Below are 19,485 nucleotides of genomic sequence, written 5' to 3'. Positions count from 1 at the left end.
CTCACTCTTCTCCACCAACAAATTCCCCTCAAAATCTGCTCCACTACACTTCTATCTCTTTTTCCTCATTCATTCTTTTTTTTCTTTATTTATTTCTCAATCTTACTTGCACACCACTTGTCACGCAACTTCCCTCACCTCCTTATAAAGCCTCTTCACCCACTCTCACTCCTAACTCATTCAAACCAAACCAAAACTCTTCATCATCATCAACTTTCTCTTCATGGCTTTGGAAGCTCTCAACTCCCCCACAACAACTGTTCCATCTTTCCCCTTTGACCACCCAACCATTCCATGGGCAAAACGCAAGCGTTCCAAGCGTTCCCGCGACCACCCTTCCGAAGAAGAGTACCTCGCTCTCTGCCTCATCATGCTCGCCCGCGGCACCACCACCACCACCACCCCAACCCCAGATCCTTCCTCCAAGCTCACCTACAAATGCTCCGTCTGCCACAAAACCTTCCCCTCCTACCAGGCTCTCGGCGGACACAAGGCCAGCCACCGGAAACTCGCGCTCGCCGACGACCACCCCACCTCCTCCGCCGCCACTTCTACCAGCATCGCCACCGCCTCCGGCAGGGCCCACGAGTGCTCCATCTGTCACAAGTCCTTCCCCACAGGACAGGCCCTCGGCGGACACAAACGTTGTCACTACGAAGGTAACAACAATAATAACAACAACAACGGAAACAGCACGAGTGTTGTAACCGCCTCGGAAGGTGTGGGGTCCACTCACAGCCACCACCGTGATTTTGATCTGAATATCCCTGCTTTTCCCGATTTAACAACGAAGCCGGGAGAAGACGAGGTTGAGAGCCCTCACCCCGTGATGAAGAAACCGCGTCTCTTCGTGGTTCCCAAGATCGAAATTCCTCATTTTCTCTGAACTCTTTGATTCTTGTTTAGCTTGATTTTTCAATTATTGGGAGAATTTTGAGTGCTATTAACTTGATTTTGTACATAGTGCTTGGAGTTTTGTTGGATCCAGTTCTCCTGTTTACCTTGTACTTTCAATGTTCCAGATTCACAATTCAATTCAATTTATTTATTCCATTCAACAGTTTTTATATTTCTCAAAATAATCAAAATCCAATTTTCTCTCTGCCTCTGTCACTTATCTGTAAAGAATAATTTATAATTTATGATGAATGAGAGAAAAGTGTGAGAATTTTGCCATCATGAAACCACATATTCGCGTGGCCAGTGCAGCATGTATTGGTGGCACTGTCGGTTTCAGTGTTTATTTCAGTTGAATTCTCTTTCTCGTTGTTAGTGGAACTCAACACTGATCCATGATCAAGGTGCCCAATAATTAATATACTTTTTTTGTTATGTTTTTATATTTATACTGTAATATTTTATAATTAATAAATATGTTAGTTGAGTCAGTGACCACTTGAAGAATTAAAACCTGATTGGTTTTATTTGCTGCTAAAATTACGAAACATGAATTTTGACGTGAAAGATGGAAGAAAACGCGGAAGCAAACACGGACACAGTATCTGTACACAGAAATGTTATTGCGAAAGTGCATGTATCACCTCTTTTTTGTTTTGTTTTATTTAGTATAATAAGAGAATGATTTTGAGTAAAAAAATGACAGAAATAAAATATGCAATGATTTGAATGAGGATGTTTGGTGTATAAAGTATATAAAGTATGGTTTGAAGATAAGAATGAGATTAAGCGTTTTACACATTCTGATTACTTACTTATCTCTTCAATTACGTATCCATTTTTTTATTTTTTTTTTACATATTATATTTGTCCATGTTAAACATGAACATACGTTGACTCTGTTCATTTATTTACTTCCAATGCATTGAATGCAAATGGTCCTAAGTTTGCCAAATGCCAAAGTTTGTGGTTTCATTCGTTTACCTTTCTGTGTATTAGGTAAGCATCAATCTAAAGTTTGGTTTTACATGTCAATAATAAAGAACTACAAAAATACTACGAATTGGAAAATAAAAACAGTAACTTGTACTTAGTGGAGTTTTAACCATTCAATACAAGATAATTATTAAAATAAAAAATTCTAAAAAATTACTAAAATTAATAAGTTGTATTAAAATAATAAAAATTATTAACATTAGTACTCAAACTCTCTTTGTGTAACACAGGTCAAAGTAATCCTTTTCTGTTCATAATATGATTATGATGTTTTCTTTTTTTATGCACTATTGTCTTCTTAATAGTGTTATCTTCTTAGTAATGTAATATGTTTGAAAAGAAAGATTGATTAAAAAAAAATATAAATTTAAAGATGTAAAATTTTAAATTGAAATAAAAAAATGAATGATTTAAAATCTATATAGTATTTTTTTTTCTAATTACTTTATGATCTATCTTTAAAATAAATAAACTAAATCTTCCAGGAGATGTAGTTATGTATCTTCTAATCTTTAATAATTTAGACATGTATATTTATTGTGGTACATGGAAAGGAAGAAGTATAAAATAAAAAAGAACACAAATATTTTATTAGAATTAAGAAAATTTAGTGTATCTTATTCTACAGAAAAACAACCATAGAATACGTATAAAAACTAATAGGAATAATATATATCCTATTTTGTTTTAATAAAATTCTATTTCTTCCTTCACATAAGAGTTTTCTTTGATGGAAAAAAAAAGAAAGAAAAAACATTAAATTTAGCAGAAAAGAATAATGTGATCCAGAGCAGACACCTACCCTCCAACTGCCACCAACGTCGTCCACGTTCTTCCAATCTTCTCGCTCTCTAACTGCTTCAGGCGGCGTTTTACTTTCTCTATCAATAAAAAAATTAATATATCTTTTAGACTATTATTTCAATGCTAAAATGTTAAAAGCAAATAAAAAAGTAAATTTAAATAAGTGTTTTTCAAGAGGTTATAATTAAGAGAATTATTGTTTTTTTCTGTCTATTTTTTTTTAAACTGTTTTTGCGCTCTTTTTTCATTTTCTTAGTTTCTTGTTTTTGTTTTTAGTAATTTCAAACTCAATAATATCTAAAAAATACTTTGATATTGAAGTGAAATTTTGATATTTGACTTATGAGTTTGAAATAATAACGTATTTTATTATCAAAATTTATGTCTATTTATATAATTATCATGAATAATTTATTATTGGGTCAAATTAAGATTTTAAATTGTGAGTATATTACATAGTATTTAATCATTGATTAATTTTATTAATATTTTATTTAATATAATAAATTTAATCGTATCAGTATGTTATGACAGGCTACTGAACTATATTATTTTTATTTTATTTTACATATATTATTCAATTTTTTAATTTAATGAAATATATTTTTCCTATAACTGTTTGATTTTATACTATTTATATTTTTCATAACTGACATTTTACTTTTTTATGTTGAAATGTGTTAAAATAATGAATCTTTAAACGATAAAATAAATAATATTCTATAATTAAAGAACACTTTTTCCCATAAAATATTTCTTGTCAAATAATTACATTTCCAAGGATCACTGAATATATACATCGGAACAAAGACAGTGAAGGGTATCTTTTGTGCGTTTCAATGCGCATTTTTTATTCTTACGTTTTCTTTCTTTATTTTCACGTCAAACACAACAAAACACACAAAAACGCGGATTCGTTAATCATTAATTGAAGACGCAATGGAATTTCTCACCTTTGCATCATATTTTTAAAATAAGAGTGAGACTAATAAAAAATTATGGTAAAATTCCAATTTTATAATATATTTAAAAGGTCAAGGTAACTTTAATACGTGTTCCTCAAGTAAATTTAACCCATATTTCTTAATTTATTAAATATTTATTCTATTTTTAAGTTCAAATTAAAAATTCGTATGTATAGAAACTTATGGAGTATTCAACTTCAATAATTTCAATAGCAATATATTTAATATTATTTTTTTCAATAAAAAAAACAAGAATGTTCTAATTAAGTTATATCTTCTTATAAATCCAAGTGTCTTCTTTTGGAGTTACACAGATCTTGTCGGTTTCTTTTGAGATATATATATATATATATATATATATATATATATATATATATAATTATAAGTCAGGAACAATACAGTAATAAAACAATAAAAATTAGAATAATTATCAAGTAAATGAGTTCTGTTTTCTATATTCTATTTTACTTAAATTCTCTTTCATGAAAAAGAAGTATGTTTTTATTATCATTAAAATTCTTTAGTGTATTTTTTTTTTCATTTTTATTAAGTATTTTTTTTCTCATATCTTCAATGTCGTGGGATCTTGCTTTTAACTTTTGAAGATAAATTGTCACTATGCATATTAATTAAATTATTTTATCTCTTACCTAATATAGTTTTTTCAGTTTTTTTTTTATATATTAGCACTTTGATCATGTGTGGAAACATAATAAAAAGCAAGCATTATGAATTTTAATTATCTTTACGATCGTGATATTGAATACTTATGTAAAATAGTTACTAAATTTCATGAGTAATTGAATATGAATAACTTTTTAAATTTATTGAAATAGTATTATTAGAGTCCATTATCATGTTTGGTATAATGTTTGTTTTTAGATTTAAAATTTTATTTTTAAAAGATATTTCAGTAAATTAAAAAAAAGAATGTATATAAATTCTCATTATAAATCATAAATAATATAAAACTATATTAAACACATTGAAAAATAATAAAATAACTATAATAAAAAAATAATATATTGAATCTCACTAGGTCTAAGGTTGGCATTTACTCATTTCCTTTACATTACATGTGGCTTGTATGGTGACCACTAATGAACCACAAAACGCACTTCTTCCTTACTTTGTTTGGACGTGAAAAACACGTTTTGTGAGTTCTGTCTCCAAATGGTGATGCCGTCCATTCATATTTCCGATTTTCTTGTCTTCACATCCAAACACACCTTTTCTTACTCTGCTACCTCACACCATATTTAACCCATCAACTTTCTTTTTTCTTTCTTTTATTGCTTTCTTACACTATGTTTTTCAAAATTAATAAATTAATATACTCCTGTTGACTAAGTTTACTATAGGAATATATTATAAGTTCAATATCTACTATTATAAGTTTAACGTAGAAATATTATGAGATATTTTAATATATTTATTGAATTGAGTTTTAACTATTTTATAAATTTAAATATTTTGACTTGGATTTACGTTGAAAGTTTTGTAGAGATATATATATTTTTTTATTTAAGTAAGTATTCTTTATTAAAATGTTGCTTGATTTTAATTTGTTTTTTATTTTATTTAGGAGAGTTGATCCTTGAGTTAGAAGAAATTGAAGCATGTCATCTCAATACTTTGAACATAGAATATAACTTTTTTAATACAAATTTAATTATAAATATATAAATTTATGAGAGATTTAAAATTTAATTAAGTTTAAAATATGTATTATAAAAGTAAAAAATATTCTTATTTAAGGGTATTTTTGTCTACCATAAATTAAATAAAAATTTAATTAAAGTAAGATTCTTATAAAATCTTACTAATTTTAAAATGAATTTAAAGTGAAATGCGTATTATATGGTTAATTTTGATGTAACAACTAATTTAGGTGATAACCAAACTCCATAACAATTTTATAAACTAAATTTCAAGCCTAGTAGCAAAAATAAGAAGCTTGAGATGTGGTGTCGAATAGTTTTGTATTGCACCAACAAAACATTTTTAAAAAAATAATGATGTGAACTTCTCTATCATTTTAATCAATAACAATCTTATGCTGAATAGGTTTCTTGCGTTTACATTAGTTATCGTGTTTAGTTAATTAAAACTAGTTTTAATGCAATTTTGCAAGTTGTACTCACTCTATTCTTTATTAATTTTGTTGGAATCAATTTTAAAAAGTCTAAAAAACAGCCAATGTAACTTTTTTTTTGGAAAATTTATTTTTCTAACATAATTTCTTAAATATTACCAAAATAAATACATTATAAAAAGATTATAAAATTACGTAAATCGTGTTTATGAAGGAGAACTTTAACTTTTCACTTTAACAGTCATATTTGACATATATAATTTTGTTTCGTATATTTCCTTTATTAAAACCCTGTTTGATAAACAATACTTATATTTTTTTTTATTGAAGTCTTGCACACAAAATACATTTTTATTTTATTGAAGTCATTCTTGATAAATAACACTTCTAATTTTATTTGTATTTTCATACTGAGGTCGTATTTACTAAATACAAACTATAGTATAACAAAAATCATATAAAACGAAGCCATGCATACAAGACACAAATATAAAATTAAAATTATTTCTATGGAACATGACTTCTTCGAGAATAAGTCATGTTTATAAGGACGATTTATCTAGTTTTTCAATTTTTTTGTAATAATTTATGAATGCCAATAATCATTTGAAGAAGTTATATTAGAATGGTAAATTTTCCATTTTTTTAGTGATACCCCCTTATTTTTGGGAGTTTTCTTTAACCAAAACATTTATTAAAATTTTGTGATTATAAAAAAATTTCCTTATAATTCTTATTTTTAGAGATTAAAACTGAACTAATATTTTAGAGGAATTAAAACATATTATACTTTTTTATTCAATAAGTTAATTTAATTCAATTTTAAAATCTACCATATCCATCCAGTAAGAAAAACATGAAGAGGGAGTGAAGCAAGATGTCTTGCAAGGTGTTTTGAGGGTGGGCTTGATTGTGGGCTTGTGGAATATGGGAATGTCATCACGAATGATTGGACTGTTTCTTCCTGCACATCCATATATTCTTCACATACCTCCATAAATTTTTGTATTTCCAAAAATATCTTTCTGTAATATTTCGGATTACATAATCCGAAAGTCTTTATTCAGATGCATGATTAATTTCTAGATTATGTAATCCAAAAGTCTTTTTTCAAATACGTGTCCGGATTACATAATCCATAAGCTACTCTATGGAAGTGACACAAGAAGGATAAAAAGTTTTTTTCACGTTTTATATGGGGTGACAGAATAACCTATGAAGATGCAGGAAGAAACAGCGAGATGATTGTCAAGGTTTCAAAATTGGAAGGAATATTTTAGTGAAGGAATTAACTAAAAAAAATAATGTTTTTTCTTGGATCAAAATGTTTTAATGTCATGCGCTAAATAATATTTGGAATAATTCTATCACGCAATAAATTTATACAACAAATGTTACACGGTAGGATACAAAAAGAAATGTTAAATAAGATAGGTAATGATGTGATAGAATTTCATTTTAAAGGACGTGAGGAAAAATATAAGAAAAAAGTCTTGTCAAAAATTGTTATAGGATTAATTATCTTTTTACAATATTAATCCTCTTTTGTCATTTAACATAATGCATATAATAATTCAATAAAAGATTGCTTAGATTGGATTATTTTTATTTTATAATGAAGTATACTGATTATGTAAAACAAGTAAAATCTGTTTGTAAGAAGAAAAAAAAAAGACAGGAAAACAGTGATAGATAGGATTTTGTTTTACTCTAAAGAAGTGTGATCACTCAAAACTAAGGAAGGAGTTATTTATTGATATGTAAAATTCTAACCTTACGTCTTATTGCTTATGACGGATAGACTACATAGCGATATGTATGATTTTGATATAATACCCTAAATAAGTGTTTTTGTTAAAGATTGAGGGGTTGTGTAGTAATAAGTAGGATTTCAACCTACCATAAATAAGTTTTATCACTTAATATTGAGAAACGCTCTACTCATAAGTAAAATTTCGATCTATCTTGAACAAGTTTTATCATTTAAGATTAAGGAGTTGTATAATAAATATAAGATTTCAACCTATTCAACAAGTTCAAGATTGAGGAATCGTGTAATGATAGACATAATTCTAATGATAGACACAATTCTAACTTATCTGAACAACTCTTATCGCTTAAGACTCGTTTGAAATAATAAGACACAATTTTGAACAAATAAATTGAAGTATGTTTATCTTCTATAAGTATAGATTTTTTTTATCATAAATCAAACATGAATAAATATATAATTTTGAAACAAATCTAATGAATTAATTAGGAAAAATCATTAAACTAAATAATAATTAATAGAACAAGACAAAAAAAATTAGAAATACAAATTTAAAGCCTTCGAAAAAATTACAAGCTCAAGAAAAACGTAATTATAAATAGAACTGACAAAACCAAAAGAATAAATCGAGTTCTAGCTAAAGGGATTATCACATTTCTTGGCTAGAATAATAATATATTAAACAAAAATGAGTTAATTTAGAAAATAAAAAGATATTTATCTCTTTAAAATATCATTTCAACTTTCTCCTTTTGACTTGGCCTAAACTAAAAAAATCTCAAAAACTAATAGTTCTAATGGAACATATAGCTACGGAGGCTGACCAAAAGAGTAACAAATAGTAAAATAGAGAAAATAACCCTAGCGAATACATCAATGAATTAATAACCTTAATGAAAGGTCAGAAATAGTCACAAGGTGACAGATCAACCTGGGAAGAGAACCCACGAACTTACGTGAACCAAGTCCAGGCTCATTAAATTGGCAGTTCAGCTATTTATGAACAATCAGTTATGAGAGAGACCACATTAGAGCTACCCAGGTTGTCGGGTCGATCTATTTATCTCTACATTTACATAAGGCTACTCCTGAATTAACTGATCAATCAGACAACCGTACATAAATTTAATGAGCAAACCATAACTTCAAAATATTAACGTTAATATTTACCAAATCAATCAAATGCACAACATTGTAGTAACGGACGATAAAAAGGCTTAGAAAAATATGAGTCCTTTATGTTGATAAAGGATAATTTTCATACCTGATTTTAAATGACGAGGATGTCAGATATCAAAAGCAAGTGTCCAAGGAGTGTAGAAAATACAGCAAACCCTATCCACATTTTGGCATTTTTCCCCCCATAAGCTAATACAACAAACTCACAAATACAAACCAAAAGCAAAGAAACTACAATATAAAATGCTACACGGTTTATATACAACCTTTAACAAAAAAAGAAAAAGAAAAAATGTGTGTACAAACTAACTCCCGAACGACAAATTTCAATCCTCACTCCTAGCGCTTGTGAATCAGAGAGAAACTATTTGTTACGAGTTTCTTTGTACAATATGACGAAATCCTGTTTGACCAGAATATTTGTGCTATCTGTAATTTTTGCTTTTTTCATACTAACTAGCTTTTCTCCATCAGTAGTGACTATTTCATGTATTGAATTCAAGGCCAAAACAACCATTCCTATGTTATGATGTTAGCACTGAAAGTTGGCTGGGTAGACAATGTATTATTTGCTTGTTATTTTTACTGCAGTGCTTCTAGGTTGACATTTCAGTTGAGCAACATGCGTTCTCAGGCTACATTCTCTAACCTGCTCAAGATTTTATTAACCAATTTCTAGTCATATAACCGCATCGTCCAAGGAAAATCAAAAGTACTTTAAGCTTCAATAACATGTCTCCAAAATATGAAATTTACCTGCAAGGTTGTAATTACTGATAAAAGGTCTTCGCACTCTTCAAGCAAAACACGCTCCTTCGCACTTAAGTTGGCAACATCGACAACCAGCGAATTTAATTGTCCAACCTATCAATTGCAAAAAAATTCAGGCATAATGGCATCCTAATTACAACATAACTGATCCATAACAAAAAACTATTTTGACTCATAACAGAATAAAACCACAGAAGCAGAGATAAGAGCATCAGTCATATTTATCCCCTTTAAAAATTTAAAGCAAAATAAATAGACTCTTAATTTTCTCACCTAATTTAAATATTTCAACTTTTAAGACCTAAAAAAGTATTCCCCATCCCCTTTTATCTTACTTTTAAAAGTTCTAGACAGAGATTAAATTGAGCAAACCTAACATAAAAAGTAAAATGATTTACATAAAAAAAAAAATAGCATGCTGCACAGTGTTTCAGTGTCTTGGATAATGTAAATATTAATTATCCGTGAACTCCTCGATGCTTTTTTCACTAAAATTGATTCACATGAATACACCAAGAAAAGAAAAACTAGGCAAACATAAAAGATCCATGTTTGTAACAAGATTCAAGCCAATAATCAACTCATGTTATATTACTGGATTTAGTTGTTTTCCTCACAAATGGATCCCTATTGCACTCTTCTCACAATTGTGAAACAAAATTGAAAAAAGATGAATGCCAATGGTAATCTGAACAGATACGCCAATGATAAACTCGACCGACATGCTGGATGTAATAATACCTATCTTTTATTCTGTAAACTCTGCATTTTTAAACATTATTTTAAATATACTGGTCCCTAAGCCAAATTGAACAATAATGTCCAAAGAGATGGAGGCCGTGAAGGGGGATTCTTTATTTGTTCAAGAAGTAGGATAGGAAACAACTTTTTCTCATCATTTAATTTCCACGAAAGATCCAGAAAACCTTACTTCAGTTGCTTGTTATATATACTTCAAACAATAAAATAAAAATATTCACTTTGTGATATACTCTATTTTCCTTATTTTTCAATGACCATTTGTGTTCTTGGCTGCACAAACATAGGCACTCTGTCTCTATATAGGCTAAAAACAATGACGTAATTATGGTAAAAGCATAGCAAAGTGTAATGAACAGAAACTACAAAAGTACAACTGTGAAAAATATTGTTTATTCTACATCCTGTCAAATATCTCACTTGATTTGTATGTGAATTTACTTAAATTGCACGGGTTTCATTCGACAGCATTATTCAATTACATATTGCTGAATATAATACTGATAAAAATTACTAATGTCTTTTCTGTATAATACTATCTCCACTTCTTCTGCTACTCCACAATTTACACAATTGATCGGCTACTAAAGATATCCATTTCAACACAACATACGCCATGGCAAGGATCTCACACCAATGCATGAAAGTTGGGATCTTTCAGAAAACGAATTTATATCATAAGGGTGCACAACCGCATGAAAGTTTGAAGTGTCAAAATCTGAGTATAGGTTTTCAAATTCAAAATTACTCAATTTTTAGGTTCCACGATATGCAGAACATTCTTGATATCACCATGTACCATTTTGGAAAATTTTCAGTCTTTTATGGGACAATTCTACAGAATAACTCATAGGCAGTGGGCAACAACTAAACAAATCAACAAATAACACCAAGGAACTTCAAGTATGGAACCATCGGAATTATAGCTATATGAGAAATTTTAAGAAGGAAGACTTGCTTTCAACCATTACTATGCCCTTGTATATAAAAATCACACCTAAATTTTTCTCTTCTAGACAGTTGATAAGATTACACTCACATCATACAACAAAATCAGTTTTTTTTTTTCCTTTCATAATCATAATGTAGCCTCATAAAAAGTTATGTAGAAAATTAAAATAACACTTTAATCATAATGTAGCCTCATAAAAAGTTATGTAGAAAATAAAATAACACTTTAATACGATCACTCATCGCAGCAAATATAATTGAAACTCGGCATCTGAAAGAGGATGCAGGGCAATAGAAATATGTACCTTCGGTGACAATAGGCATATGGAAGATGCCATTGCCTGCATGACATCCATTGCTGAACAGATTGCATCCTTCAAATTTAGCAAATCTGTCTGAAGCAAACACAGAGCTCTTCAAATTAGTCCCAAATATGATAATAAGCAGTTATAGAATTGCTATGTCACAGATAATCTATAATTAAATAATTAATAAAGATTATACAATAAGCTAAAAGGAGAAATACCTTGGCCCCACCAACAACAGGAAGACGAAGAGTGCTAGCCTTTAGGGCTTCAGTAGCTCCTGAAAGTGAACTAGAGTAAACCCGATCCAAAGTAGCCCAATCTTCCAAATACAACATCTGCATAAATAGTTTTGGTCAAGAACATTCTGTCAAAGCTGAACACAAAGCCAATGTCATCATATGCAAAGCAAATAAAAATATCTCTCTAACTCTGTTTGAGTTTCATTCTAGTCACAGACAAATCCAAACTGACTTTTTCCCAAATGAACACTTTCTTGTTTTGCCTCATTAGATGTGTGCATGTCTTTCCGGTGGTAGAAAAAGAGTTCTATGATCTTAAAAAATGAAATGGATGAAACACATATACTTTGGAGCAATTTCAGTTAGCACCCGGAGTTTTCTAATTAACCACAATTGAAAAACAAGATCAAAGAATGAACAATGTCAATGTATCTAAATCCAAAAATAACATAAATAAGCTTCATTAGTAGGTCATAATAATAGTAATGAAACTATTTACATGAAACAAGATGCCATGAGATGGCAGCTGTACCATGAAGGACACGACGACATGACAATCAAACTAGTGGAGAAATGATAAAGCTTCAAATCAAGTGATGCAGAATCTAAATATACACCAGTAAACTTAGAACAGGGAAGTTGTAAATCTTACTTGATCCTTCAGGATGTTTATCAGTTTAAACTGTTGCTTCAGCAACTGAAACTCTGTTTTTTTGGCTCTAACAGATTCTCGCATTTTTGACATAGCTACCCATGCAGCTTTGAGGCTTTCCTGATACAACGAGAAATATTTATCAGGAATATATAACACAAAGAGAAGTGTAAAACAAAAGAAACAATAGCAAACAGTCAGATAAAATATAAAATCCTTCCGTACTCTATCTTGCCTTATATGACTTCACCCTTTAGATTACAAACGAGTTTAAAAGACAGTCAATGGCCACAGTCTGCATCTGTAACCGTGGCAACATTTATCTGGAATTTCCCTCAACATCAAGGATGTAACAAACCACAACAGGCAGTTTAAATCCTTGATGACATGGGTGCTCATGATCATATGCTAAGATGGAACTAACATAAAAAATTAAAAACGAAATTATCAATCCACAATCTTCACTCAATACAGCTTCAAAGAGTAATGAACAAGCAGGCAAATCCAAACCCGCGCAATTCAATTTCAGTAGAGAAAACCTCTGAAATAAAAAAAAAAAATACCTCTGCATTGAATGTCTGCGCAGAGAGAGCAGCATCGGCTCTGGCGTTAACAAAACGCCACTGGAGGAGCCTGTTATGAAAGAGTCTCAATAAATGCGCATCCGCAATCCGATTCTCCCCTACCTTGCCCCTGGAAACATCAACCGCGAAACTCAGAACAGAAGGTTCACTTCCGAACCTACTGCTCATGCAACCAGCGACGCCGTTATGTGCACGTGACGGACTCACTCCTCTCGAAGGAGACCACACAGAAGGCGTCGCTAGTTTACTCGGAGAAGCAGGACGAACCGCGGATCGAATAGGAGAACCTTGAAGAACACGGCTATTCACAACTCCACGTGGCGATGAAACAGCAGAATCCAACACTGATTTCTTCTGCACTAAAAGCCTAGGACTATGAGCAGTAGATAGAGTTCCTTTATTCGCAATTACGCCGTTTCTAGAAGACGGAGTCTCTGTTTGGCGCCTTAAACGGTTATTATGCTCTTGCCAGAACCTCGGCGGCACCACGATCCCTCGTGAACGTCGAATTCCATCTCCAGAGGAACTTCCAGAGGTTACACTTTCGGTATCAGAAGCAACAGGCTCAAGCTCAGGTTCAGGCCGAAACTCAGATCCGTTAATTTTGTTACTCTCCGATTTCAACATCGCGTCGTGATAAGGTAGAACATCTTCCATCAGATTCTGCAACGACCTAACAAGGTTCTCCGGCGCGTCCGTTTGCTTTCTCCCTGCGGAATCAACACATTCCAAGCTGCGGTTCGCGCAATTGACTTGTTGTGGCCGCGGTAGTGATTTTGCAGGCCACCGGTGCCGATCTAGCCCCGACCTGGCATTCTCTGCATGATCCGAATTGCCGTTTCTCACCGGCGTCGGCGTCGTTGAAACCTTCCTCCTCTCCGGCGTGCTCTTCCGCAAACTCTGTGAAGGCGGCGGTTTCGTCGTCCTAACCTGGATCGGGAACGACTCGCCCTGGAACGAAACAGACAAGCTCCTGGTGGAAGTGAAGAGCACTTTCTGAGCCGCCGGAGCGTCCGTGAGAGTAGGCCGAGGAGTGCCTTGTCGCCGGCGCTCCGCCGACTGACAGCGCTTCAACGCCGGCGTTGGTGTTTGCTTTGTAGAATTGACCGTCCTTGTCACCACCAGCGGCGAATGGCATCGTCGTGGAGGAGACGAAACGGAGGACGACGAAGACGAAGAAGACGACATGTAGCGAGAAGTAACTTCTCGTGCTTTAGGCCTTCGTGGAGGAGCGAGTGCATTGTCCGATTCAGAAGGCAACAGAGGAGTTCTCCTTGGAGTTGGAGTCTGCGCTCGTTTGGGGTTTAACGGCGTAGAAATCGCAGCCACCATTATTTTTATTCCAAAATTCTACTAATCCTAATTACAATATTTCCATTACAAAATCTTCCAAAATTCTACAATATTTTCATTACTACAGTCAGTCAATCAACAATATTCAATTCGAAACTCGAGACTAATCGTTGGAATCCACGCCGAGTCTCAGAACCCTAGAAATCAACCGAGAAACGAACAAGCTACACGAAGCATTGAACGGAATTCGAACAGAGAAAAGAATGCGTGCGTGTGCAGAGAAATTTGGTGCTGCTAATTCACGCGGAAGGTTGAAAATGGGAAGGAAAATATGACCGTTACGATTTGCCGGGGCTTGACCGAGTAAAGAGTGTAACTGTCGTAGCAGTGGAGTCACACGCTGCGCGATTGTGCTTCGCTTGTGAAAATTAACGCCAAAATTAGAAGGAGCAAGCTCAGGCACCACTAGAGTGACACGGACACTGTAGCACACGCACGCGCGGATCGAGGGAGAGTAAAAGCACTCGCCGTGACTTGAAGGGCATTGCCGTAAATACACAATGGTTTACGTCAGTTTGCGGTGCTTCGTGGGGCTGGAAGCTTTGATGACACGTCATTTTTAATTTTGATAAAAACAAATAAAAAAATAAAAAAAGAAATAAAAATAGTAAACGTGAAAACGACACGGAGAGAAAGGAAGAGTACGATGTGGAAAGTACAAAGAAGGGTTGAAGTTGGAATTGGATATTTGCGTTTGGGTGAGGGAATGAATCTTCGGAGAGACGTTACGCAAACGACACTACTCAATTTTATATAATTGGTCGTTAAGGCGAAAAATTATGAAATAGCCGTTTTTCCTTTTCAGCGTATCGAATTGGAACAAGGTACAAAAGTTCGGAGGAATTGGTAGTCTCTTATCGATAACTTTCTACATAATTAATTCAGTTTTGGAGCACGCAGTGCCACCCGCGCTTTCACTTTTCAGTTTTTCAACCTTTATAAACTTTTACCCTTTATACAACATAAGACCCTAAATAAACTATTGTAACACTTTTTTTCTTGTTAAAATGAAGGTTTTATTTTGAAAATTAGACTATAGCAAATGTGAACAAATTAGTTTTTAATTAATTGATATTCTATTTTCAATATTTTCTTAAACGAAACCTTACATATCTTATATTATCATATTATTTATTTTTTAGTAATTATTCTAAAATTGATATTTTGAGTGATTTTCATTTGTTATTTTATATAATAATAAAAATATAAATTTTTTATGTATGCATGGATTGCAAGTGTTGTTGTACTCATTTTTCAGAGTCATTAATTAGAAAGGGGCAAGTATCTTCTTCTTAACTTTTCCTTTTCTCATTTTAGTAATGAAACAAAAATAGGAGATGTGTGTATGTGTCCACTTAAGGGAACTACAAAATGAACTGTAATTAACTGCTGAACTTTAGCAAATGATTTTATACTGAATGAATGCAAACAAATAAACGGCAAAATATTGTGTATACTTTTTTTAAAGCTTAATTTTCATATAATGACTTTATATAAATTTTTAATTAAGAAAAATAATCTCAAATATGATTTTTCGAATAATTATAACAAAAATGGGTATTATTGGATCCACATCTACATAGAGATAACATAAATAGTCCAAATATCAAGTATAATTATTTATACTTAAATAATAAAAATATTTTACGTATATTTATTTGATTTTTGTTAAAGATATTACGTGAGATAAAAAATTCATAATATATAAATTAATACAAACTTCATATTTAATGAGATTAATTTACTTTTTAAATTTAAAATACACTTCTTAATAATTTTAACAAATTCATTTTAATAATTTTAACTAATTTTTTTTCATGCACATTACCCTAAAATCAAAGAGAACAAGTTTTTCATAATCATTATAGTATTAAAATAAAAAATATTTAACTGCCTATAAGCATTAGATGTGTGCAAATTGAATACAAGATCTAACATCATTATGCTTTCCTACGATTGCTATATTACAACATTATGGCTATGGTAATCACTTTTACAATCTGGTCTGATTTAATTGCAATTAATCATTGTTAGTTACTCAACTTGGTTTGGCTAGTGTTGAACACTTGCATAGATAGTACGAACTAAGAGTTTTTAATAATTCAATGTCATAATTCTCAAAGAAAGATTAAGGACAATAATCTTAACTGGAAAATTGTCTGGATTTGCATTTCAATCAACTTGTGCTCCTCACAAATTCACAATCTCATGCAGAATGAAAAACTCAAGTGAGATAAATTTACAAAATACATGATATCACAAAAAGTTCCAAGTCGTTAGATTCTGAATTGTAATGTTGCTTAAATTTTTCATATATCCCTTACAGCAACTAATTAAGTTATCTGGGGAATATACTTCTAACTGCCAAGTGAAAAATGAACAGTTTTACCTGCTTGTGTTTTCTTCCTGCAAAATTTGTAATTAATACCAGGGTAGCAGTTATAGCTCTTAAAAGGTTCTGTCATCTGTGATTGTTTTAACTATAAACTTTACTTTCCCCCAAAGGTGTGACCAACATAGCGATATTTAATTTGCATTTATGAAATATGATAGCTCTCCAATTATTAATACCTTGAATTCATGCGTGAGATTCCAAATTATGGATGTTCTGATAACGGATGATTTGATAAGGTCAACAAATTGTCGTTAAGATAGATTTTAGACGACTTTGAACTCTATAGTATCATTGGTCAAGTCCGATTGAGAGATAGGTGGGTCGGTTGGAGATCGTCAAGTTAAACTTAACTTTAGCTTCATTAGTTTATGCTTGAGGTTAGGGGGGTTGTAGCGTTATGAATCGAATCCGATATTTCATATAAAGACATCGTCTATCGATATTCATATTTAAAGACAGTAATGTCGTATCAGCACAAATCAGGAGATTCCAAATAATCAAACTTAAATAAGAGGTAACATTTATTATTGAATTAGGCCAATAACAAGGTTAGATACAAAGGAGATAAGGTGAAAATTTTAGTATAAGAGAACACACAAAAAAGAAAGAAAGAAAAAAGACAGATTACAAACTAACTAAGAGTGTACATATTCTTTGTCACTTTGAATGTTCTAGGTTTGAGATCGCCAAGACTCACTACAAGAAAATCATGAAATAGAAACTAATTTTTAGAGACCAAAATAATTAGTTACAATAGGAACTAAAATAAAGACCATTTTAGAAACTAACAAAAAAATTGGTTTCTAAATTAGTTTCTATTATTGTAAATTGGTATCTAATTAGCAACTATGGTTTTAGATACCAATTATTTAGTTTCTAAATTTAGTCTCTAAAACCTTGGTTGCTAATTAGATACCAATTTAGAAACTATTTAACAATAATATAAACTAATTTAGAAACCAAATTTCTTTTTACTTTCTAAAATGGTCTCTGATTTAGTTACTATTGCAACTAATTATTTTGGTCTCTAAAAATTGGTTTATATTTCATGATTTTCTTGTAGTGACTATTGTCCGGAACAAACTCATATTAAGAAGTGAACTTTAAATCTAATTTAACTTTATAAAACTAACTTATAAAGTAAGATTTATATCTACTTATATATTATAAAATATCTTTATTTCTATTAGATATGAAATATCCTTAGAAAACTTTTGGAGTCATGAGTTAATGCTTTACAGCAGGTAAATTGAAGGATCATATATGCATATATTTGGATATTGGATCTGAGAATGTGGAAGCACTATCCACTTCACAAATATGCTGCATTCGAAAACCAAATTTAATAAAAATGGTGTATGGACACTTGGACAGAACACATGCATGCATTCACTTTTAACGCGTATAGGACCACTAAAAGCTACTTCCTTCTTCACCACTCTATTTCATTATGGCTTCTTTCTTTCCCTTCTAACGATCAGAAAATATTAAAGATCAGTTTTAGCATCCACTAAAATTCGTCTATGTCACCTTTTTTTTCTGTAAGCAATTTGCCCATTCTGGTTGATTCCAGTGCGTATATGGATGGATGGATTCTGATCCAGAAGTCATTTAGAAGTAAAGGAATGATCAGTAATTTTTATAAACGTTTTTATTGTCTTTTAATTCATCAAGATGGTGGTTTTTAGTTTTTAGTATTGATAAAATTGTAATAGTTCTGTCTAATACCAAACTAAATACTACAGAGTAACCTTAATTACTAGTTGGTTTAAGTTCCAAACATTACTCTTATAAATAGTTGGAGCAAAATTAAAATCAACACCCAAAGATAAGATCCCAAGAATACACTTATTTTATTGATAAAGAATAATTAAATAAAAGAAAATATTTAGAGCAATATTCCATATATAAAATCAGACTTGAATATAATGATGTTGGTTTAGGATTGACAACCAACAAAAAGTAAGAGAACAAGCTTCTGAATACTTAAAAACGTAAAAACATATAATCTGAAACAAATTTTCTTCATAAGTTTATCGGATTATCCAATTCTCCAAGTTTACCAAAAACATTGAATCATAGCAGAAAATCCAAACCAAAAACAAATAAAACACAAAAAAAAACATTTGTTTGCACTAGGGGTGGACTTTGTTCTTTGAAGCAACTGCTAAAATCTTCTAATCTAGTTGTCTTCCTTCAAATTTACCATGTCTATTTTCTTCTTTGTGAAAGGTTGAACTTATAGTCATTATGTGTAGTTATGCTTGGTGACAAAACAAATAGGAGGTGATGCCCAAAATAGAAAGAAATGTGATATATGCCAGTGAAATGCCCTTGTATATGCCCCTCCAAGAATACACTTCATTACAATGTGACTATAAATAAATAAGCATTGTGAATTTAATACAACTGATACTAAGTTGAGAACTTTACAAGTAATCTCCTTTGAACCTCAATTTAAAAATAACAGTCTGGTTTAAATTACCTAAATTTAAATCTAAATCAGTATAATCTCTTGCACATTACTAATTCATTTTGTAATTCATCTCTTCTGAGAGAGCGAATCTTATTCATAGGTCGATTACAAAAGGTAAAAGGTTAATATGCTCAGTAGCACAATGCAATCTTCAAAAGTCACTAAGATATGGATAGTCATTAATTGAGCATGAGTCGGTCTCGATCATTCCTAAATCAAGAATAAGACGATGTTAACATCTTTTTTAGTTGAGATTCAAATATATATATATATATATATATATATTCAAA

At 31.2% G+C, this 19,485-nt stretch overlaps 2 protein-coding genes across 2 annotated transcripts; one reads left to right on the top strand and one right to left on the bottom strand.

Moving 5' to 3' along the window:
* Positions 1-1,058, top strand: LOC137816546 (zinc finger protein ZAT10-like). Its single transcript, XM_068619730.1, has one exon. It carries the CDS (start codon positions 224-226, stop codon positions 884-886), a length of 663 nt encoding a protein of 220 aa, XP_068475831.1. The 5' UTR covers positions 1-223; the 3' UTR covers positions 887-1,058.
* A 7,687-nt stretch (positions 1,059-8,745) lies between these two features.
* LOC137816545 (QWRF motif-containing protein 2-like) lies at positions 8,746-15,095 on the bottom strand. Its single transcript, XM_068619729.1, has 6 exons — positions 12,951-15,095; positions 12,388-12,507; positions 11,715-11,831; positions 11,494-11,583; positions 9,464-9,571; positions 8,746-9,356 (listed from the first exon to the last, which is right to left on the bottom strand). The coding sequence occupies exons 1-6, from the start codon at positions 14,301-14,303 to the stop codon at positions 9,273-9,275; spliced, it is 1,872 nt and encodes a 623-aa protein (XP_068475830.1). The 5' UTR covers positions 14,304-15,095; the 3' UTR covers positions 8,746-9,272.
* Positions 15,096-19,485: the final 4,390 nt, after the last annotated feature.

Source organism: Phaseolus vulgaris, chromosome 1, assembly GCF_000499845.2.
Source record: "Phaseolus vulgaris cultivar G19833 chromosome 1, P. vulgaris v2.0, whole genome shotgun sequence".
In the NCBI taxonomy this organism is placed as follows: Eukaryota; Viridiplantae; Streptophyta; class Magnoliopsida; order Fabales; family Fabaceae; genus Phaseolus; species Phaseolus vulgaris.
This window is presented reverse-complemented; position numbering and strand designations above follow the sequence as displayed.

Excerpts from the sequence above, each read along its gene's own strand:
- LOC137816546 (XM_068619730.1), top strand. The coding sequence starts at position 224 with ATGGCTTTGGAAGCTCTCAACTCCCCCACAACAACTGTTCCATCTTTC.
- LOC137816545 (XM_068619729.1), bottom strand. The coding sequence starts at position 14,303 with ATGGTGGCTGCGATTTCTACGCCGTTAAACCCCAAACGAGCGCAGACT. Across the intron at positions 11,584-11,714 it reads CTGTTGTTGGTGGGGCCAAG|ACAGATTTGCTAAATTTGAA; the intron begins GTATTTCTCCTT and ends TGTTTGCTTCAG. Across the intron at positions 9,357-9,463 it reads CAGTAATTACAACCTTGCAG|GTTAGAGAATGTAGCCTGAG; the intron begins GTAAATTTCATA and ends AATCTTGAGCAG.